Genomic DNA, 24,680 nt, shown 5'->3' with positions numbered 1-24,680 from the left:
CAACTTGGCTGCACACAAACACCCAAGGTGACCTTTTAAACTGGGTCCAGGCCCAGGCCGCGGTGCAGACCAGCTACATCAGAATCATGGGACTAGGATCCAAGGATGGATATTCTTTAAAGCTCCCCCAGTGAGTTCAAAGTTCAGGCAAGTTTGAGAACTACTGCCTTGAGGAGATTCGTAGAACATCACAACCCAAGGGAATGTCTCTTGATTTTGAATTTGAGGAAAAGTAAAATCCAGAGAGGTCATGGGCTGTCAAAAGGTCAGGGAAGGGGGAAGGCAGGATTCCAACTCAGGTTTGCTAGATCCAATGTCTGTGCTTTTTTGAATGCCTCATGAGAACTGGAAAGCCCTGAATCACTCTTAAGCAACGGCAGAAATGAAATGGAATGAAATGACACAAAAAGGGCACATCATTGATATAAATATTGAACAAGAAGGAAAACTAAGCAACGAGAGCATCAGATTGCATCCTGATGACCTTTTGGGAATAAACTCTTGGGAGAAATAAATATCCTTGCAATTAATTCCTATAAACTTTCAATTTGCTGGCAATTACCTTGGAACACTAAAACGTGTGCCAATTAAAAGTGAATTGTCTCTGTGCCTGATTTAGAAATTGGAACAAATAGTGGACTAAACTGGAAGCAGCTATTTTGGGCAATTTGACCAAAAGCTAATGTTCCAATAGGATGCCAATGATGATCTTTCTAATATCATTTTAACTGATAGTATCAGGCAGGCATTCTTTCTGGAAGAGAGATCTAGTGGCTCATCTCCGGGTCAGCAAGACAGGGTGTGCAAGTACAAGTACTGGGCAGTGTGGGGACTGACAGATGGATAAAGCCCATTTCCTACCAGCCCAAATAGGGCTTCAAAAGGGGAATACTGGCAGAGGGGATGGAAGGGTGTTTGCAAGACAGACGAAGTGGTCCAGGAGAGGCTACCAGTCTTAGATCAAGTCTAAAGAAGGTGGTGGCAGAATTAGTCCTCTCAGAGAAAAGGGGAAGGGGGTGCACAGGCAGAAGGTGATCCAGAGGACTTGATAGGGAAAAGGGGTCTGTATGGTACCTGTGTTACCAAGACCCCATGTGTAAACCAGGAAAACACTTAGGTATGTTGTATGTGATCCTACAATTATGAAGTTATTATTCCTGACTTTCAGCTGTCCTTCCCCAGAATCTTTGGCTGCTGATTTAATTTCTGGCAACAATACAAACCAAAAAACCAAGGGGATTAAAAAAAAAAAAAAAAGAAAAAAGGAATCAAACTCATTATGGGCCAGACTATCTCAGGACCTTTGTGATTTGCATCTTTTTTTGAGTAATGTAAGCAGAGATGTCTGTCCTTTGGAATCATATCCTCCTTCGGCTTACGGGGCACTGTGCCCTTTGGATCTCCTCTATCTCTGTCTCTTTGGCTCCACACCCTCCCTCAGCAGGCTTTCTCTGACTCCTGGCTTTAGCTTCTGTCTGTGGGCCAAAGCTTCCCAAATCTCCAACCTTGAGATCCCTCCATCTGCCTTCAGCCTGGTATGCCCACCTGCCTTCAGAACTATTCACTTGGATGTCTCCCTTGAATGTCGCCTCAAGCTTAATGTGTCAAAGAGAAACTCACATCCTTTCTTCACACCCCTTCCCTAAAACAGCATTCCCTCCCAACTTGTCTACTGCTCTCCCAGTATCATTTGTTTCCTTCTTCCAGCCTTGGAGTTACATAACTAACAGATGCCTCTCTTTTGCTCCCAAGCCAGCAGCCAATAAATCCCAGGGATTCTTCTGCGGCAGTAAGATTCAGCTCATTCCTTTTCCACAGCCACCACTAAGACCAGGCACCTAACACTCCCTTCAGCATCAGTCCTAAGGACTCCCTTCCATGGCTTCTGTTTCATGCTGTCCACTCTGCAGAACCCTGCTTCTGATTATTTAATGCCGCTGTCCTCATAGAGAACCTAGAATGGTTTCTCAAAGGGCAAATTCCAAGTTTGCAAGGTTGTTCATTAACTAGTTCTATTTTACCTGTTTTTTTTTTCCATATTCACTGCATAAATATGTACTTTGTTAAATAGGTATTAAATGAAAATGCTCTAGCCCCCTACTGTGTGCTGGGTAGGGATACATAAATATGGACTATGGTATTTGCCATTTTCTGAAAAGTGCATAGTCCAGTGGTGGACTTAAGCACTTATGACAGTCTGATTAAGATTCAATGGAGGGCGCCTGAGTGGCTCAGTCGGTTAAGCGTCTGCCTTCGGCTCAGGTCATGATCCCCGGGTCCTGGGATCGAGTCCCACATCCGGCTCCCTGCTCTGCGGGAAGCCTGCTTCTCCCTCTCCCACTCCCCCTGCTTGTGTTCCCTCTCTCACTGTGTCTCTCTCTGTCAAAAAAATAAATAAAATCTTAAAAAAAAAAAAAGATTCAGTGGAAAAAGTGCTATAGCAGAAGCAAGTCAAGATACTGTGAAATGTCTCAGGACAAAAACTGGGAGCAGGAAAGATGTTATAGATGATAAAGATATGCAAAATGCATTGAAGGATAAGTAAGTGTTGGCCAAGTACTTGGTAGTTTGGCTTTCACCCTCAGCAAGAGATGGTCTGGTGTAGAGCACTACACACACTCTGCTCTCACCAGCTTCTGTGACTTGCTCTTCATTGCCCTCCACCGCCACCCACGCCCCCAGCCTCTTAAAGAGGAAATTACATTTTCTATCCTCTCAAAAAAATGCTCTGCCATCACCCGGAATGACCTCAGGGCGTCTCCAGTCAGGCTTTCAGAGAAGTAGAACGCACTGCAAGTTCAACAGCTCATACAAAAAAAGCCCACAGGTATTCCATGCACTTAAAGCAATCATGCATACCCTCACAAACACCATAAAGCGGTGCAAGTGGAAAACGTGAATATCGCTAATGCACCGCGAGTAAGGACTCATGGAAACGAATATGACTCAAATCACTAGGGCTTTACCACAAAACAGAGCCCCAATTTATTCCAGGCGACTGACTGCCCTCCCCTAGTCCCCGCCCCCTGCCCGCGCCGGACCGCTCCTGGGCGGAGCTCGGCCACAGGGCGGGGGCGGGGCCGGGGCGTCGGCGACGTGCTGACGCCAGGGCGTGGGGACGCCCAACGAGGCGTCCGGCGCGCAGATGGGCCGGCGGTGGCTGTTGTCGCTGGCTTCGTTGCGTGAGACGCGGGCTCCGCGTCTGTTCCCTCCGCCCTTCTCCTTTCGCCTGGTCCGGGTCTCGGTGGCCCGGCGCCCGCCCGCCATGGTGCGGTCGGCGCGCCCTGCGCGGCCCCGCTGAGCCTCCGTGCGGCGGCGAGCGCGGCTCGGGGTCACCATGCCTACCCGTGAGTGTCCGGCCGAGGGTCGGGCCGGGCGGGGGGCGTTGGGAGGCCGCGGCCCGCTCGGCGCGCACTCCGGGGTGGCCCGCTGCGGCGGCGGGGAAGCCGGGCCAGGCACGGGAGAGCCAGGAAGTGCCTGCGACCCGCCGAGTTACTTTCGTTTCGACTTAGCCTTCCCGCGGGGTGGCGTGATCCCGTTGCACAAACGGGGAAACTGAGACCCGAACGATAAGGGCGCTCGGCTAGTAAGTGGCTGAGCTGGAGTAACCTAGACCTGTGGGACTTCACAAAGTCCACTCTCTTTCCCCAGCTCTTCACAGAGCCAGGTGGGACTTTGTGGAAATGCTGAAAATAACTGCGGTCGCGTCACGTACTCACTTCCTCCGGGACCAGGCATCGCCTAGTGGGACGCACGGTCCGGGGGGATCCGGGCCCGGCCCAGAGTCCCTCCTCGAGGCACGCGAAGTTCCCCGTAGGCTTGACTCTCCCCGTCCGTAACGCGCCGGCGTGGCTGAAGTAGGTGCTCTTTTGGGAACTTGTTAGGCTTCTGTGCCCCAGAAGGCTGTTGGACCACCTGCTTCAGATTCACCTGGCTGCTGATTGAAAATGTTTAGGGTTCCTCCCTAGGCACACTGAGTAAGACTCCGCGGCTTGGGCCCCGGAATCTGCGTGCTTAATAAGAGGTCTTGGTGTTATTGAGGGACCCTAAAGTTTGAAAAACAGTGGATTTGGGGGACGTTTTGGACAAACCGGGTAGGGCAATATTACTAATGACCCATTTCAGGACGACCCAGAGAATTGCAATGTGACTTTAAACCCAGTGGCCCATAGAGACTTCCTAATCTTGGACGGGAGGAAGCAAGATGATGATTGATTAGAGATTGTTTTCGATTAGGGCGCTTTTGAGTAAGTGTTCCATGTTGTAAAATCTGTAACCACTTGTAAATACGCTCCTAATTAGCTCACATTTCTTTGAATTCCTAACTCCTCACCGTCCTCATTTTGGTAGACATACGGGACAGTGGATTTCCAGGTCAGCCTCAAACGCGTGTTTTGTGTATTTGTTGTAAAGAGGAATTATTTCCGGATATTAGAAAGGTTTATGTAATGCTGTGAATGATCTTGATGAAACGATTACTTTTAACTGCTCCTACATGGGTGGGTAAGGTGGATTTTGTTTCATGAACACAGTAATTTGTGTGTTCTTAACTCATGGTCTTGAATTTTGTATTAATTTAATATGTCAGCAGTTTATATTTTCATTGTATTCCTCTACACTAGAGGAATATCATCATAATTATAATTGCTATTTCTAAATTCATGTCATTCAGGAATATTTTAGATTAGCATTGTGCTACTCTTACCGTCTCAGAAAGGAAAAGGGAAGGAATAAAAACCTATTCTTGAAAGTTAAGGCTTCAAATGGAATTTATTGGTGAAATGGCAAAATAAGTATGTTGTGAAATTAAACAGATTTTTAGTTCTAAGATTAGCTTCATGGAGTGGATTTAGAAAACTTGTTTCTTTTAAAATACATGATTTACAATGCAAAATGAACCATGCTGTATTTGCATAGTTAAGAATGCAGATTTTATGACCTGATTGGAAGGCAAGTGAAACGTTTGAATTATCTGTCATTACTGTTGTTAATATTTATTATGGTACAGTTTCTGTGATTGCATGAAGTGTAGTACCAGCTGGTAGTACCGCTGTGAAGTGGTGTTCATGTTGCCTTTTGTCTCCTTTTATGGCCAGAACCACCAAAAATTGCTGGGATAGTTCAGCAGACAGTAGTACTTCTCGGGAACTCTGCCTGTAGAATAAATTTCAATATAAGCAGAGACAGCAAAATTATTACTTTCTTTGGGAATTTCTTTTTCCCCTTTGGGGATGTTTTTAGGAAGAAATCTCTCCAAATAAATTGTTTTTGTGGTGGTGGTGTTTTTTTTTAATGTCAGATGAGTTCAGAGGCTCATTTGTAAGCTCAGCTAGTTAAAGGCTTTAGTGAATAAATGTAATGCTTTTCTGTTGGAGATGATCACTAGGGTCTCTCAGACTCTATAATTCTGAAAGTGACCCTTGCTCAAGAATTACACTAGAATTATTCTAGTATTGCTGTTTTGTTGCTTATTTGGAATATTGATACCCTCAAGTCATTGAAACTGATGTTAATAAGCAGAATCTGATGGAGCATGGTATACCCCTGAAGGCTAAGCAATTGCATTATCTCATGAATGGTAATGGTAGCTTCATTGGAATTATTTTGGAGAGCTGTAAACTCTTTTTCAGAAAGCAGCTACCTGGAAGGATGCCTGATGGGAAGCTACTGCGACGCAGGAGCAGTTTTGTGGTTATGTCACTATTTGCAGCCAGTAGTTTGCAATAATCACTAAGCACAGATTTCAAGAGTGTTTCACTAAATGATCTTTTCAAACCTACAAAGGTATAATTTGAAACATCATTTCTCTAGAGGCCTTTATTTCTTCCTCTAGTTTCAAAGGACCGTTAAGAAATATTTTGATATTAAAGATTTTCAAACAATAAGAATTTGAGTGGAAGAGGGTATGTGTTGTGGTGAGCGCTGTGTATTGTATAAGACTGATGAATCACAGACCTGTACCCCTGAAACAAATAATACATTATATGTTAATAATGAAAAAAAAAGAAGAATTTGAGTGGAAGAAATGTTAAAGCTTCTTAATTCAATCCTTTTCTTTTTCATATCAGGAGACTGAGACTCAGTGAGTTTCAGTAACTTGGCTAAGGTCATACATGGGATAGAACCAGGACTTGAATGTAGATCTCCTCCCTATAATCCTTAACTACAAGGAGCATAGATGAAGTTTATTCTTGGTTTTTCAGCACTAAGTTGATTATAGTTTACCCTCTCCCCCCACTTTTTCCCCTGAGGTTACATGAAGACAAAAGTAAGCTTAGCCAAAACTTTAGTCAGACATGTGAGCTTAAAAGAAAATTTAACATTTTTGCCTTTTCTTCTGTCTTGTCACAAGACTCTGGGCAAAGAAGGCTGAGGATTTCACTGATGTGCTCAATAGATACTTGGTTGTATAGGCACAGACTTCCTTTTTAGTAAACTACTTTGTGAAAGGGTTTCCGTAGCTGACAGTTTGCCTAAAAACAGGTCCAGTAAGATGTGTTCTTTTATGATCTATGTAAAGGTATTGTGTATGGCTAAGGGGAACTGAAATGCTTAACCATTGTTCGCTATAAATAACTATACTTTCAGTAATTGGTGGTTAAGGCTTTCTTTTCTCACTTAGATGTTGGCATTTGATATCTGGTCAAATTTGTTAGGCTATGGTAATGTGGTCATTCCATGTTTGTTTTTTTCCACGGATGGGGCTGATTATATTTGACTTATTTTTCAGTCTATTCTTATGAAAGAGGTGCAAGATACTGACGAATTGTGAAGTGAAAGATGGAGGCTGGTTGAAGTGTTTCCATTTAGAAATGCATTGCGAGCAAATGACCTATTCCTGACTTGGGAGCCTTTTGTGTTCATTTGTTCTCTATGCCCCTCCTCACCCTTCCACCGAGTACCTATGTTTACTGCCAGAGTTACAGCTAAAAGAATTTTCTTACTCACAGTGACCTTTGGCTTGACAGTGGTTACTACCAGATCTCATCTTTCAGTCTGTTCCCACTCATGGGACATATGACATTAAAGATGATGTAGGTGGTGGAAGATAAAGCTGGAGGAGATGGGAGCCAGAATTTGAAGGATCTTAATATGCCATGCAATGAACTTGACTAAAATTGTGTTCAAGCTGTCACAATCACAGTAACAATGACTCTCCTTTTTATAGGCATACTAGCCATTTCCAGCATACTGATTACTTTATAAAAAATGAAAACTTGCTATTAGTAATAGAGAATTAATAATTGAATACTGTTGTGTGCTACGCAGTATACTTTGTGCTTCTTATTATCTTTCCCTTTGTGGGAGGCCCTATGTGACATAGAAATAGAGAGATTGAAGTTCAAGGAAGTTAAATAACTTGCCTAATGACAGTAAATGGTGGAATGTGGGATCAGAACTAGATGTGTGTGACTTCACAGAGTCCCAGTTCTTTTTTCTTACTACACTGCTCTGAGTCAGGCAGGATTGAATCTACCAGATACTATCAATTTCTTTTAACACCATTACTTTTGCTTAGCACTGTGCTTAATTACATAATAAGTGCTTGGTAAATGTTGAATAAATGAATGATTGAATCTTAACTGGAGTCACAGAAGTTATTCTTTGGATACTAAAACCTGAAATAAACTTTTTTTTCCGTTAAAACAGTGTTACAAGAGTTCTATAATTTAGGATTAGGTTCTTAGCAGGCCTGCTTATAACATTTGTGAGGCCTGAGACAAGAATAAAAATGGAAGCTTGCAAATCATAGTCTTAATCAGGATTTCTCGAACTTTGCTCTTTTGATGTCTTGGATCAGATAATTTTTTGTTTGGGAGGTACCGGGCTGTCGTGTGCTTTGTCTTGAGATGTTTAGCAGCAACTCTGGCCTTTATCCACTAGAGGCTTGTAGTAAATTCCCCTGTTCCCCAAAGTTTTGACCATCAGAACTGTCTCCAGACATTGCCAAATGCCCCCTGGGGGTCATAATTGTCCCTGGTTTGAGAACCACTGGTTCAAAGATTGAAATGTTGTAGATTAGGCTGTGCTTGCCGCCTGGTGGCCTGCTTTCCTGTCTAGGGTCCCTGCAGCCTGCTCCCCAGAGATTGCCTTCTCAACCAGAAGGCCTAAAGGAGCGTGCAGGGCTGACTGAGTCAGCAGTGACCTGTTGGGTCAGGGCAGGGCCTTTCCTGACCCTGAATTCGGGTTGACCCTGTTACAGTCCTTCAGGGACCCTGGGCAGCTTCCCCTTTGTCCATACCTTGCTTTTCCATCTCAGGATTTCCACAGTTCTGAGTACCTTGCAAAGCTGTACTATGGGGATAAAGGGGTAGGTGGGAGGAGTTAGCCCAGCGTTCTGGGGAACTTGCCTGCCATTGGGGGTAATTTGGAGTGAGCAGCTTGAAACAAAAACAACTTCAGCCATCCTTCTCTGGCTCTCTAGGCTGTGGTTTTCAGTGTTGCCTCTCTGTCCCCTCCTCAGCCCACAGATCCCCCTAAAAGAAAAAAAGTCCTTTGTTTTGGGGGGCAGAGACCCTTTTTTTTTTCCTGAGTCAAAAATGAAGGTCCTAGTTCTTAGGAGAAAGCTACATTTTACCCATTACATAGCTGTGCTGTGGTATGGAATGACCCAGTTGTCATGAATGGGGTTTCAGTAGGAATGTGATGGATTGCAGAGGACAAATCTGATTTCATGTACTCTGTCATGCTCTCCCTTTGCATATTTGTTTACTGCTGCCTACCTTTAGGTATTATTAGGTAACATGATTCCAATTTTTATTAAAGAAGGAATCACTATGCAGGTATTTTTATTTTACTTTTTTGGTGCAAAAAAGGTGATTTAATTAAAGCAGGGGGCAGGACCCACAAACAGAAAGAGCTGCTACATAGGTATTTTTATTGTATTTCTGAATCATACAGTCTTTCTGTAGGAACAACCAGTTCTGTTACAAACTCCACTTTAAACTCCTTTGGAGGAGCCCCTGTGTGGGAAATGCTTACCTCTTTAATCTATAGTGGTAATAGAAAGGTTTTTATTGATGACATTGAAGGAAACTAGTCCCTGACATTCTCAGAAATGGAGAGGAAGGCACAGAAAATCCCAGAATGGCCCCCACCACTTGAAGGAGGAAAGGGTAGACCAGTAGTTAAGATATGAGCTGTTTGTCTAGGTTAGGGATTCTTAAATATTTTTGCAAAATGAACCCTGTTGACAGTCTGATGAACACCATGATTATTCTTCCCCAGAAGATGCAGATTTTCACATAAAGTTTTGCGTATAGTTTCAAGAGATTCAAAAGCATACTGAGATGTATCCCCTGGAAAGATGGAAATCGCCAGAGTGACAGTTGTTCTTTGGCCAAAAGGTTTGTAATTCAGGTTGTAGAAGAATATCATTATTTTCCAAATATATCATGCCATTATTTTTTAAAGATTCAGAAGAGTTTCTGGTTCTAATTTTTGTTTTTTAAATTTAAAAAATGTTTATATTATACATGTATTTTGTATATATGTATATATATATATATGTTTACATTCTAAGTACTTTTTTTTTTAAAGATGATTTAAGAGAGAGAGAGAGTGCACGTGAGCAGGGGGAAGGGCAGAGGGAGAGGGAGACAAGCAGACTGCCCACTGAGCAGGGAGCCCCAGGCAGGGCTCAATCCCAGGACCCTGAGATCATGACCTGAGCTGGAATCAAGAGCTGGCGCTTAACCTACTGAGCCACCCAGGCACCCCATTCTAAGTACTTTTTTCTTCTACTTTATTTCCTCCTAATCTTTTACATGCTTTTTATTTTCTTACCTCTCTGCTAGCCTAATGAAATCTTTTAATTATAATGTAGATGAATATTTGGTAAGGCTTTTCTAAATTCAGTATATATGAAGAGAGTTAATTTAGGAATTGTAGATTACCAGAGAGGGAATTTAAGAAAAGGAAAAATGAAATCGAATTGAATTTTATAGCTGTAAAGAACAGTTAATGCAATCATTAAGAAAAAGGTTAAACCGAGTGGGTTAAGTGTGCCATTCAGCTGGGTAATGGTGTGCTACTAGAATGTAGGTTGTCTGAATACTGGATGGGTGTTCAAAACTACATACCTTCATAGGGGTTAGAAGGCTGTGGGATAGAAGTGTTACAAAAATCTGTGGTTAAAGATTTAAAGGATTTAAAGTTAATATCAAATATAAAAAAATCAATATTTATAGTATTTATACAAATCAGAAACAAAACACCAATCCTGTGTGGGTAAAACATATACCTATGCTTATAAAAGTCTTGGTACAAACAATTGATAAAGATTTTGGGGGAAATGATTAAATTTCATTAATAAGGAAATGGTAATTAAAAGCTGAAATCAGTTTTGGATTGTCAGATTACCAAAGACTTTTTAATAATAACAACAGGTAAAGGCAGTGAGGTACAGTACAAAAGGCAGAAGTTTAGGAGTGCCTCAGTTGGTTAAGTGTCTGCCTTCTGCCTGGGTCATGGTCTCAGAGGTCATGAATTATTTTTATTTTCTTTTGTGTTTTTCAGATTTTCTATGGTTAGCATATATTCTGCAATCAGAAAAGGATGCTTCAGGCTTTTTACAGCTTTAACAGAATTTTAAAAAAAATAAATTTAAAAAAACTGAAATGAAACATTAAAATATTGCCCTGAACTGGCTTTTCCTTTAGCCCACAGAAGAGAATTTTAATTGATTAAATAATGTTGACTGTATATAGGAAACCATTGCATTTGTTGTGTGATTGCTATAGCTATCATATGCTAGGTGATGTAAAATTCTGTGAGGTACTTTGAGCAGTGGTTGGTGAATAATGTTTTTGAATAGGAAGTGAAATAATGGGGCTTTTTGCATCATTGGTATTTTATTCTGAAAGGAGGAAGAAATAATCTGAAGTGGTGGTTTCAATCATGAAAACCTGAAAGGTTGAGAAGAATCATTATGTGTGGGTTCAATTTATTGGGAGTTTGTAGGTGTGGGGTGTGTGTGTGTGTTTGGAACAGTTGTGTGTTGTAGAACACAATTCTAGGCAAGTATGATCGTAAAATGAATGTTGGCAGTTTCTCCTATGATTAATATGTCATACCTGTCAAAATTCTCTCATCATTTGTATTTGTCAGGTTCATTCAGTTCTTGAGATGAGCCTGTTCTCGCATATGCTCTAAAGCAAACAGGAGCTACTATAATTTTTCCTCTTTCCATGTAAGCTGTCATATTCTTCCTTTTGCATATATATTTACTGCTTTTTAGCTTCAGGTATTATGAGATAGCATGATTCTATTTTTATTAAAGAAGGAATCACTACTCAGGTTTTTTTCACTGTACTTCTGAATTAAGAGTTTGCTGTATTCTAAAATTAGGCATTAAATATTTTGCTATACAGTCTTCAAGAAGACTTGTCCTTCTTAATGCTTTTAATTTATTTATTTAGTTTGTTTTTATTCTTAGTTGGTGGGTTATTCAGCTATACCTTTTTCTTTTCACTACCTGAACTCCAGGGTATTCCTGCTGCAGTGGTTTTCTGGGTAATGCTAAGTGTTCTTCACACCCCTGGTATTTAATTGGCTTTTTGAACAGCTGTCTTGGCAATTTGCTACAAAGTTCTCTGTGCTGTGGTTGCACTTGACTTTAAATGGATCTCGCTCCTGCTGGGCAGACAAAATCAAATATAAAGTGTTCAAGTTTGCCATTGTCAATTCCTAGCAATTGTCAATTCCTAGCAAATATAAAGTGTTCAAGTTTGCCATTGTCAATTCCTGGAGCTTCATAAACTTTGCAAAAGGTACTGTGTTGGGGCTAGAAATTGAAATGAGTGGCCCATTTATGACATGACTCCAACGGATTTTTGAGCTTAGTTATAAGTATTTTTACTAGGTGTTTTTTGTATTAAGTGGAAACTCAGGGATACTTACATGCAGTAGGATTTATGTAATTGTGCTTTAGAGGTAGAAATACTTCATGAACATGTTATCAGCATCATCATGTTGTAAGGACAAGATAGTTGCCTCTTGGATTATTACCACTTGCTATATATGGTTCCAGGAGGGCTTCTGCAGAGAGAAGAGCACTCCAGGTGGATGTACAGTAGCAGGGATTTGGGGTCTAAGTCCTCTGTGCATTTCTCCTGTTCTCTTAGCTGGGCTGTACTCTGTGGACTTCAGCGGGCCAGTTTCTTCTTCACTTTGCAGCTCCAATTAGAAACAGACTTAGGGGACTTGTCTACTCCTTGCCACCTTTCCCCTTGGTTCCATCCTGGTTCCTTGCTTGGTCTTCTAAGGATGGAAGCACCTTTGGGAAGCTCTCCCAGGTTTGTCTTACTGCACCAGGTTCATGAAATGTAGCAATTCAGGTGCAAGAAGAGAGTGATGGATGCTTGTTGCAGTCAGTTCTATTTATATTACCTTTACAAAAGCTCCATTCCCTGGCACAAGATTCTCTTTGTTAGTTCCTGAGAATTCCATGTGGCACAACATGGAATGTGATGTGCCACATCAGAGGGTGGCACAAGGGAAGCTTTAGCTACCTTTAGAGCTGAAATTTCCAAAGTGTCTTCTGTGGACATATAATATGGACTGTTGTGTGAGCAGGTGGGCTTCTCTACCTGATCCAGCTTCCGCTGGAGTGGCTCTTTTTATTGGGGGTTCTGCATTTGATTTCAGTAGGGAAATAATGTGGCTGCTTCTAAAAAATTTGAAATTTATAGTCTCAGACAATAGAATATGTCCTCTGACAGAAACATAAGGTATTTTAGAATCAAAAGCTTAGGAGCCTAGAGGCAAAAACCGAAACCATTTGACCTGATGGTGTCTCACCTATGCTGCTCTGATGATCTCCAGGAATGGAGTTGTCCGATCGCTCCTTGTAGCCCTTTCAGTCGCAGGTGCTGTCGCTGTGCTCTTGGCATCACCTTTCAGCTTCCCTTGTGTTCTGTTTGGATTTCTCTTAGGGATTCATCATTCAGCAGGTTATTTTAGTGTCCACACGTGCGCTGCTAGGTGGGGAATGTAGAGATAAATAAAGCAGTCTCTAGCTTTAAGGAGTCTGTAGAACCTTGTGTAGATGGCTGTAACACAAAGAAGGAAATGGTGAGCTCCCAAGGAACCGTGCTGTGGAGTTTAGAGGAGAGATTGCAGGGGGAATGTGAGTCGAAGATGGCCTCAGATGCCCGAGGAGTCATAGGAGAAGCATGGATTTGGGGAAAGGGTTTGAAGTGAGTCATGCAGGTGGAAGTAACCAGCAGCCAGTTGAAGTAAGTCGTTGGTACTGGGGAAAGTGACGACTTGAAGGCTGTGTGTGTGTGTGTTTGGTAATTTTGTCTTAACACATTTATTTAATCCCTACTAGGTGCCAGTTTTTATAGACACTGAGGACACAGCAGTATCCTCATACTGGGCATGATGGACGTCATTGTGGATGTCATGCCTGCTCTCTTGAAACTTAGTCTGGTGGGGAAGACACGTCAAGAGTACATAATTACACTCACCAGACAGGGAGCTTTTTATAAGCACTTATACCTGTTTCCTTTGCCGCCATATGTAGCTTTTGATACCGTGCTTGGCCCATGGTACACATTCCTTGTATATTTGTAGAATGACTCAGATTACTAAAAGAGAAACATTGGTTGCTATGGAAACACATAAGTGAGGTTGGAGGGGGAACAGTTAGAGGTTATTAAAGTACAGTAGTCTGAGTGATGGGCTTTGGACTTGGATGATGGCATGGGGTAGATTGCAGTGGACCAGTCTGGATACTACTGGGGAAGTACAGTTGATAGAATTAATTGGATGAGGGGTGGAGGGAGGAGGAGGAGTCGGGATTCACTCTGAAGTTTCAGGCTTGGTTGTTTGGGCGAATTGCTCTAGTTTGATATGGGGACTTTCTGGAGGAAGATAAGATGGAAAGTGAGTCGACTTTAGGCTGTAATAAGTGTGTGATGCCTGAAAGGACATTCAGAGTGCATTTGTAGGGAATTGACACTGGGCGAAGTTACTAAAGGATAAGCTGTAAAGACAAAAGGGGCTGAGGGCAGATCTTTGAGGAACATGTCCTTTTAAGGATTGAATAGGCAGAAGAACCAAAGATGAGCAGGTAGGGCATTACTAAAACAAATACCACCACGACAAATGCATGACAGGAACTGTGTAAGACTCAAATGGCAGTCCATTTATTTATAGTAGCATTTGAAACATTCCAATATAGCAAGAAAAAACAAAGCTAGACAGTCTCTTATGTTTGATCTGATGCTATGACAATTTATGAAATGTTAGGGAAAAAAAAATCTTACTTTAAAGCTTAGGGATGATTGTGTGTCTTAACCATGGTATGTACTGTCCTGTACTTATGTCCTTAGCTGTCTTGTACTGCTTTCTAGCTGGGGGAAGAGATTGTCGTACTGTATTTGGTTGAGAGGATGTAGCCTGTTCTATAACTCCTGGGTAGACATGCTTAATTCTGCAGTTTGCAAGTAGAAATTAAGGCAGCTCCACATATGTAATTTAAAATATTTCATGTAGAGCTTAACTATTAACTTACCTCTTGCTGTCTTTTTTGGAGTCTCATTATTAATGTGTATTTGTGAAAGAAATGAATGATTTGCTGGCGGCAGATAAAATACTTAAGTAAACTTGCTGATGAACTGCCTTATCTCAGAAGTGAGAGGCGTCTGCACTTGAGCTGTCACCTGAGCGCGCCTCCGTTAGCTCTTTGAGCGCTCGGCATGGTTTTCTCCCCTTACACAGCTAATCCTCCTCTTTTCCCTCGTGTCCATCTTCTCTGTTGTATCTCAGTAAGCTGCCTCTATTCTCTATTTCAGCAGCGTAGAAATATTGCTACTCTTTTTGTTGCCGGCCCTGGTAGGGTACGTGCTGGTTAAGGGCTGAATAAGTAAAAAAAAAATTAATTCCAGTATAGTTAACATACAGTGTTATATTAGCTTCAGGTTTACAGTATAGTGACTCGGCAAATCCATACATCACCCAGTGCTCATTAAGATAAGTGTACTCTTTAATCCCCATTGCCTATTTAACCCATCCTCCTGTCCACCTTCCCTCTAGTAACCATCTGTTCTCTTTGATTAAGAGTCTGTTCTTGGTTTGTCTCTTTCCCCTTTGCTCCTTTGTTTTGTTTCTTAAATTCCACATATGAGTGAAATTATATGGTATTTGTCTTTCTTTGACTTATTTCACTTAGCATGCATAAAATACCCTCCAGATCCATCCATGTTGTTGCAAATGGCAAGATTTCATTCTTTTTTATAATTTTTTTTTTAAGGATTTTTATTTATTTATTGAGAGAGAGAGAGAATGATAGAGAGCATGACAGGGAGGAGGGTCAGAGGGAGAAGCAGGCTCCCTGCTGAGCAGGCAGCCCGATGCGGGACTCGATCCCAGGACTCCAGGATCATGACCTGAGCTGAAGGCAGTCGCTCAACCAACTGAGCCACCCAGGCACCCAAGATTTCATTCTTTTTAATGGCTTAATAATATTCCATTGTATGTATATGTGTGTGTGTGTGTGTGTGTGTGTGTGTGTGTGTGTGTGTGTATGTATCACATCTTCTTTCTCCATCTATCAGTGGAAACTTGGGCTGCTTCCATAATTTGGCTATTATAAATAATACTACAATAAACATAGGGGTGCATAGGGCTGAACAGTTTTAAAAGCTTTGTGTCCAGTAGTTCTGAGGACATTAGGAAGGGGTGAGTTTAATTAAGTGTGGTTTGGCTGCTGAGCTCTTGTTGGGGCGGCAGTTGATTCCACCAGTCTTAATTTTTTTTAACTTAAAATTGCATTGTATTTCAGCCTTGCTAAATAATTGAGTATTTCCATAAAAGATAATTTTCCACTGATTCTTTTGAATTCTCAAGAGTAAATAAGTTTCAGTAGTTGCAGTAATAAAATGAATAGTACAAATGTATACAGATTTACAGGTTCTTCTTTGTGTATAACATCACAGAAAGTTGCTGGGTTTTTTTTTTCTTCCATGCATTAGTAATAATGTCTTATCTTTGAACTTGAGGAAAATTTAGTAATACATTGAAATCTTACAGCATCAGATTTTAGTTTATGATTCATTAAAAAAAATATTAGAAAAGATTAGATTGCATTCTTAGAGTTTTGATTAACGTAAAAATCAGTTGTGTATACTAACCATAACGACCATAATGTGTGTGTGTAATAAATTAAAAAAGGGACGCCTGGGTGGCTCAATCAGTTAAGCATCTGACTGTTGATTTCGGCTTAGGTCATGATCTCAGGATCCTGAGATCAAGCCAGGCATTGGGCTTTGTGCTCAGCAGGGATTCTGCTTGTGATTTTTTCTCTCTACCTCGCCCTTTGCCCCCCCCGCCCCGCCCAAATAAATAAATAAATAAAAATCCTTGGAAAAATAAAAGAAGTCTTAGGCTTCTGATTTTGTGTTAACCTAAATCTCGTGTATGAAGTGAGTACAAAATGTTTAGAGCCTCTCTGCTTTAGTTAGAAGTTTGGGGAGACTGTATCACACACTGAATCTTGAAGGTTTAAATGAGTAGCTTAATATTTTTTTATTCAACTTTGTACTTAGCAAGGCTTATCAGCAAGCCCCTATAATTTTGCTGTATTTAAACTTGGGATAGAAAATAACTTAAAATATACATTCTATTTAGGTACATAATTGCAGTGCTACCTGTCTTTTCCTTTACCGTTTAATTGAAAATGTAATCATCTCAATTGAAATGAAAATCTTTAACATATGGCATAGACACTGTGGGTGTTGTGAAATTTATAAGAAGACTCAGTGCTGTTGTTATATTAAAATGCATTTGTTCTAAAAATAATTTTGGAAGTTACAAACATCCCCAACAGATTTAACACTTTTGTTATTCTATGACTAATGAGGAAATACACATTTGCTAAAATTTAAGTACTTGGGGAATTTTAAAGCTGTTCTGAATTTTGCTTGATATAAGTCATATCCTATTTGTGAAATATTCAGAGAATTTTTAATTAAAAATAACTCATATCGGGCGCCTGGGTGGCTCAGTCGTTAAGCGGCTGCCTTCGGCTCAGGTCATGATCCCAGGGTCCTGGGATCGAGTCCCACATCGGGCTCCCTGCTCAGCGGGAAGCCTGCTTCTCCCTCTCCCACTCCCCCTGCTTGTGTTCCTGCTCTCGCTGTGTCTCTCTCTGTCAAATAAATAAATAAAATCTTTAAAAAAAAAATATATATCAACCTAGTTAACTGAGAAACATTTCAGTCATTGCCTGTGGTAGATTCTTTATGCTCGTATGGGTGACAAATTATTATCTTTTGATTTAAGGGTATATTTTTCTAGACTAGCCTTAGTTTGTTTAAGTAGAAATGGTATTTGTTGGTGCTTTTTGAAAAAGAGCTTAGCTAAAAAACTTCAGAAACCCTCATCCCTATCTTTTTCCTTATCCGGCTTTTCAATGTGTACGATAGGGTAGCAGTAGGGTTTTAAACTATGACCTTGGTATTACAGATACACACTAAGATCACAATAGGTATAATGAAGGAAAGAATTGATTTTTAAAAACACCTTTATTGAGATATAATTTGCATCCCAGAAAATTTACCTGTCTTAAGTGTGTAGAAAGACCTGATTTTTATATAAAACAAAAACCTTAGCAATTACTTGAGCAGTGCTTATAAATATGAATTTCCAGATGCCCCACTTTTTTTCCCCTCCAGATTTGGTTTGGTAAGACTCACACTTTGATAAATATTAGGAGACTTGCTAAAATTAAAGATCTGAAATTCCAGTTCTTTTTAATTTCATTGTGAAGAAGATATTTTTATCTGTGGATTTTTAAACTTACATAGTATATCTTTAAATTTAAAAATCTTAAATTAAAAATTAAAAATCCAGTATCAGATTACCAAAATCACAATACAGTCATATTAGTGGAGGGGAGAATTCACTGGACTTTTTTCTCTGCCTGCTCAAACTATGATAAAGCAGAGGATTCCTATGTTACAAAGGAATAGTGGCCTATAGCTTCAAAACCAGAAATTGCTTACAGTATGGGTTTGCTGCTAGAATTTGGTGAAAGGTTACATAGAATTGCTTCAGTTAGTTTCCTTATTGGTTTTGGGACACTTGGGCCAGAGTGCTGTGTTGTTACAAGCAGAAACTCACAGTGCACGGTGAGTAGGAAAGCTTTAAGGAATCCTAGGCAGCAGTTGTCATTTGGCTGTGAGTTTCTGAACGGCTGGGGTTCTCTCCCCCTTTTCCCAGTGGTCCAGTGCTCCATGCAGCTCTTGCTTATTGTCTGGTGTGCTGAGGATTTGTAGTAACTTTTTGGGGAGGCACTCGAAGAGCGTTTAACAAAAGCTCACTTTTTTCATACATATTCTTGTATTCTTAGGGGTATTTTAGAGCTCAGAGTAACTTATAAGTAGGAAAAGAAGATAATTTCTAGAAATGGGATGTTTTGTAATATGACACATTCTCAGGCTGGGTGTCACTTCTCCATTCTCTGCCATTTGACTTGATTTTTGTACCGTGGTAACAATAGTATAGTCTTTTGACAGCTGCATAATATTTTGACTATGTGGTTTTAGTCTCCACAAACAGAACAGTTCAGGTGTTTTATTTATTTGTTTATTTTGTTTTTAAGCCATCTCAGGAAGACAGTGCAATGCATAAACTGTTAAAGAGCGCAGGCTCTTAACTGGATCCAGCATTTCTAGTTGTGTGACCTTGGACTCTTACCTTTCTGATTCCCAGTGTGTAACCTGTAAACGTTGATTCCTCATAAGGTTGTGAGCATAAAGGAAGATGAAGTTGGAGTATAGTAGATGCTCACATATTTGTTGAATGCATTCTGAAAGAATCAGACTGATTGATAAGGAATAAGAGCAGGGAATTCCTGGGGTAAATTACCCATTTGGTTAGGTCTTCTGGTTTTCTACTATATTTTGCACTATATCCGTGAAACCAGAATTTGTGTCTTATCCAACTTGCCTTTAGTCTTTGAGGTTGTGTTAGTTTCCCTAGGGCTTCTGTAACAAAGTAGCACAAACTGAGTGGCCTAAACAACAAATTTATTGGCTCACAGATCTGGAGATGGTCAGAAGTCTGAAATCAAGGCGTCGACAGGGTCTTTCTGAGGGCTGTGAGGGAAGGATGTGTTCCAGGCCTCTCTCCCTGGCTTGTAGACAGTCACCTTCATGTTCATATGGAGTTCTCCCTGTGTGCATGTCTATCTCTGAATTTCACCTCTTTTGCAAGGTACCAATCATATGGGATTAGGGCCCACTCTGATGACTTGATCCTAACTTAATTACCTCTGCAAGACCCGGTCTCTAAATAAAGTCCCCATTCTGAGGCACTGGGATTTAGGACTTGAACATAGGAATTTGTTGAACCTCTAATAGATGTGTTTGAGACATGAAAGTGAAAGGTTTTTTTAGTTACAATCTTTCCATTTTAAAAACCACGATTATCTATTAAACCTCGATGTAAACTCATGGCTTTGTTGCTTTTTCTTTTACCAAGACCAAACATTCATTTATCTAAACTTAAGTATACCTAGCACCTGAAGAAAACTGGTAGAATTGAGCAAAAATTCTTTCTTTCCATATCTGTTATTTTGTATGCTTTTGGGATGGGGAAAGAATGAGTTTGAATGACTGGAATATCAAGGAATGAATTACATTCTCTGGGGGTTTCAAGTCATTTTGGCATTTGAATTGACTTGAAAGGAATGGTACATACCTGGTAACTTTAGAACTCACTGGTCTACAGGCTATATGAAATTTTACTTGTATTCCTTTTACAAAGCTACCTTTTGCAAGGTAGCACAAACTGGATGGTGTAGGACAGCAGAGTATTCTCACAGTATTGGGAAGTTATAAATTTGAAATCAAGGTGTGGGCAGGGCCCTGCTCCCCTTGAGGCTCTGAAGAGTCTGTCCTTCCTGGTCTAGCTCCAGTGGTTGCTGGCAGTCCTGAGTTTATCCTAGTTTGTGGCAGCAGCACTCGTCTCTTCCTGTCTTCTCCTGGCCTTCCCTGTGGGTCTCCATGTGTCTCTCTCTTTATAAGGATACCAGTCATTAATGAAGGGCCTACCCTCATCCAGTATGACTTTGTTTTAACCTGATTCGCTGTGCAAAAACTGTTTCCAAAGAAGGTCACATTTCGTAGGTACTCAGGTTAGGACTTCAGCATATCTTTTTGGGCAACACAATTCATCTCACAGCATTTGTTCATTGCTCTAAAAAGTTAGCTTTACTTTTCACGGCTCCCTTTAATCCTCAAGTATTCCTGACCAGTAAACGGACAACTTTGTTACCACAAATTAATGTACTGGAGCCTGACCACTCCGAACTCTGCCGCTGTCCTGCTTGTTAAGCCATTGCCTTGCTTTTCTAGGCACAGAGTTAGCCTTCATTTTTTACTGTCTTTCTGTTTTAAGAGTTTGTTGTAAATTCTTTTTAAAGTTCCTTTTGTTTCATGCTTTCTTTATCAACTCTGTGATGAGTTAGGTTTGAAATGGTTGAACCTGCTAGTTTAAAACCTGTAGGAGATTTCACTTCAGGAATCTTTTGTAATTGGAATGCCTATTTCTTCACTACTGAATACATATTATCAATATACCACTTTTTTTTTTTTTTAGGGTAGGCTATTCTATATAGATAGAATGGCATGAACAAATACACAGGAAGGAAAAAGTTAGGGGCTTGATTTGAGAGCTATGAGTATTGACAGTTTTTATTGTGAAAGATGTTATGATTTATTTGGGAAGTAAGGCTGAAACGGTGGAAACTGCCCAGGTTTGCCTCTAAGACCAGCCTGGCAATGAAGCATAAATAAATTGGAGAGATCCCTATTTTGGCAAAGTACAACTGACTTCACTTTTTAAATCTTTATTTTTAAAGATTTTATTTATTTATTTGTCAGAGAGAGAGAGAGCACAAGCAGGGAGAGTGGCAGGCAGAGGGAAAAGCAGGCTCCTCGCTGATCCTGGGATCATGACCTGAGCCGAAGGCAGACGCTTAACTGACCGAGCCACCCACGTGTTCCACTTTTTAAATCTTTAAATAAATATGTGTGTCCATAGCTAAAATAGGCTATTAAATCATGTATATTTTATAAAATAAGTGATTTTGGTTTTTGTAGGTATGTTCTGACTGACCTATCTTATAAATTATCTAATTGTGGATACTATATTAATTGTCTTTTCCATTATATTCTCAATATATTTCTGACACATAATGAAATATTTCATACTCATATTCTTTCTGTGTTCGTTTTGCCTTATAAATTTCACAGCCGTTTTAAAGGCATATGGAAAATGTCAGATTTTTTTTTTTTTCCACTTTCACAAACTGGAAATGCCACATTCAGACAACTTCTAAGGAGGCATAAAGGCTGTTTGTGAGTCTAGGTTTGAACCAAAAACTTCAGTGGACTTTCTTGTTACCTGCATGGTAAGTTAATTTAGAAAGAAAGTATTAAAACATGAAAATGAGGAAAAAATGGCAGCCTACATCAGCTAGCTAAGGTCAACTAACCTTTGCCAGTATGCAGTGTGGGAAGAACTGGGTCCTACAAACCATTGTATCTTCAGCTTTCCTTAGAAATCAGTGTCCTTCGGGGTGCCTGGGTGTCTCAGTCAGTTGGGTGTCTGAGTCTTGATTGCTGCTCTGGTCATTATCTCAGGGTCAGAGATGGAGCCCTGCAGAGTCTGCTTGGGATGTTCTCTCTCCCTGTCCCTCTGTCCCCCACCCCCGCTCGCATGTGTGTGCTCTCTCTCTCTCTCTCTTAAATAAATAAAATCTTAAAAAAAATCAGTATCCTTAGACTTACAAGGAAGTGGGAATGGTAGCAAGCATAGGTGAATGAGATAGACTTTGAAATTGTCATTGGTAGATTTAGTAGGTTTGTTCTTTCTTTGAGTAATTAAAAATCTGAAGCCTGAAGCATGGTGAACATTTTTGACATTTAGCTTTTGTTATAAGTCCCTGTTGACGTGCTTTACTGTCATTGGTATATCCTGCTAAGAGTTGCTTATTCAGATACCATAAAAAGAATAGGCCATGAAAAGAATGTTTAGTAGATTGTTTCTCATGAGAACTAAGGACCAGTGTAGAGGTTATTTATTACCAAAGTATATTAGCTTAAAAAAAAATTTTTTTTTTGATAATTAGCTTTTTATACCATAGGAATCATTTCCAGATCCTGCCATCAATAATTTTATATACTCAGAAATGATACTAATTTACATCTAATTAAGAAACTAAAGTTAATTTAATATAAATCTGAAAATCTGATTATATTTTTTAAACTTTTTTCTTTGTGCTGTATTTAGTACATTAAATGCTTTTTTAGGTACAGTTGTCTTAAACTAGATTTTAATAGAAAGATCTACCTACTTTGTTCTTGATTTTGCATTTTCCCTCCTAGCTATGACTGTAACTAAAAGTTTTCACTAAGTGATTTTTTTTAATCCTTTGACATAGTCAGCAGACTAAACTCATAATTACATAGTTTCATAATGCCATTTCCCTGCCCCTACATTTTAGGTTGTTCATATTATGTACAAAGTGAAACTTTTCATCCATGTGTCCAAGATCTTCTAACATTTCAAGGAGAGAGAACTCTATATATTAATATGTGCATTTGTACAGCTACTGCTACTTATCATTCTGGTGGTTTTTTCCTCCTGAGGCCCCACAGCTGAATCAGCTGGGTTAGTCATTTTGCTACTCCAAGACAGCCTTTGTTTTCCTCAGCCTTTCTGGAATACCCTGTTAACCTCTGTTCCTTTTCTTACTGTTCTTGAAAGACCAGCTCATAGCTCAGTTCTTTTGCAATGAAAAACTTTTCCTAATCATTTCAGCTCACAAAAATCTTTCCTTCTGATCTCTAAGGAATCGTCTACTTACTTTGCATGCATGCTTGTCTAAGCTCACTGTTCTCATCCTCTAAGAAGCAATCTTAGACTTTTCTCATTGGAATTTCTTGTTTCTCTTACATTTTATTAATATTATTTCCATGTGGGTCTTTCTTTTACCCTTTCAAACATATGAGTCCTTCTTAGGTAATAATTTCCACTGCAAATATTGGTCTTTTCTTACACTTCTGCAGTACCTTTTATAGTACCTTTCAAATAATTGGTATTCATTAATGTTTGTTTGCATTCAAGACAGAATGTCATGTGCATTTTGAGTGAAGAAATCTTAGATTACTTAGTTTTATCTCTGGTTTGAGTCTTGACAGCAGTTGGTAGATGATCCTGTTTGGAAGCTCTCAGGGAATTATCAATAATTTTGCCTACTTCTGTTGTAAGTTCTGTTCTTTGGGGGCATCCCATGATGCCATTGTTTTTTATATGATGTCCTTTCAATATTTGAGTAATAACCTTATATTTAAAATTTACTGTGTGACATTCTGTGTTAAGCCTTTTTTTTTAACTCAAGGAAGGAAGGTTTTTGTTAACTTATGAATTGCATTTAGCAGCTTTTGAATATATCATTCCACAGTCCATCTACAGTTAGTCAAACCCATAGCAGTTCATTTTTGCAGAATCCATGAAGTAGGGCAAAACACTCTTCAGTTAGCAGTAGAATACCTACTTAGCTTTTGCAGGCAGTTAATTCATTGAACCCCATTTCTGACCACTAAAATGTGATGAAGAGCATGCAGCGAATTATATAGAAATGATTATGAAGAAATTTTTATTTGATTTCAAAGTTCATTAAATAGAAAACACAAAAACATAAAAAGGATGCAAATATTCTTTTACAAAAATCTGAATGGAAAAGTTCTAAAGAATAAATTGTTTTCTGTGGAGAAGGAACTTTATTTATATGTTTTTATTTTTTTTAAGATTTTATTTATTTATTTATTTTTATGTAATCTCTCCCCCCAGTGTGGGGCTTGAACTGAAAACCTTGAGATCAAGAGTTGCATGCTCCACTGACTGAGCCAGCCAGGCACCCCTTTGGCCAGAGGAACTTTAAAACAAACAAAATCTGCAAATCCTCTCTCTTTGCCCAGATTTTGCTAATAAGGCACAGAACAGAGAACAGTAATGTATACAGTGAACATACCAGTGTAATGTTGACATGCAGCATGGCTTAAAAATTATGCATGCTTTAAAAATCATGAAATGTACAGAATGGAGCATTAGTTCAAATATTCTAATGGCTGTTTCAGAGGCTTAATTTATTGATCTCAGATTGTAGTATATTAGTCACAGAGTTTCAGAATATATTATGTTGATTTTAAAAGGCCAATTTGTCTCTTCTGTGATTTCAAGTTTATTTAACTTCTTTGTAAATATATACTATATATAGTTAAGATCAACAAACTGTGATACTGCTTTTTTTAATGTTATGGTAGCACATTTCAACAATGATGAAATTTAAGAGAGAAAAAATGTTTTAGTACCTTATTTTTTTTGTATGATCTTGAAATCAAAGCGTTAAAGCTTTATTGTGACACAGTAATGAAAAATGAAGTATCATGGCATACGCATGGTACCAAATACTAAAAATTCTATTGAAGCTATATACCTGCCTGCTGCCAAAATTTACTTTCTATATAGCTCAAGAAACAACTGTAAGTTTTTTCTGATAACCACTTTAAATATTTATGTATTTTAAGTGGGGGCCAAATGCTCTTTTTCTCTTGTAATACTTTGAGTATAACTGATTTAATCTAAAAAATATTTTTTGATTC

General features: G+C 39.6%; 1 protein-coding gene across 2 annotated transcripts in view; it reads left to right on the top strand.

Moving 5' to 3' along the window:
* Window positions 1-3,104: 3,104 nt before the first annotated feature.
* The window catches only part of EFR3A (EFR3 homolog A), a 106,315-nt gene continuing 84,739 nt past the window's right edge, over window positions 3,105-24,680 (top strand). For both annotated transcript variants that reach the window (XM_036066388.2, XM_078071998.1), the window contains exon 1: window positions 3,105-3,347. In XM_036066388.2, the coding sequence (XP_035922281.1) occupies window positions 3,338-3,347 (10 nt within the window). In that variant the 5' untranslated portion in view covers window positions 3,105-3,337. The remainder of the gene's footprint in view (window positions 3,348-24,680) is intronic.

The sequence above is a fragment of the Halichoerus grypus genome, chromosome 5 (genome assembly GCF_964656455.1).
Source record: "Halichoerus grypus chromosome 5, mHalGry1.hap1.1, whole genome shotgun sequence".
Lineage (NCBI taxonomy): Eukaryota > Metazoa > Chordata > Mammalia > Carnivora > Phocidae > Halichoerus > Halichoerus grypus.
This window is presented reverse-complemented; position numbering and strand designations above follow the sequence as displayed.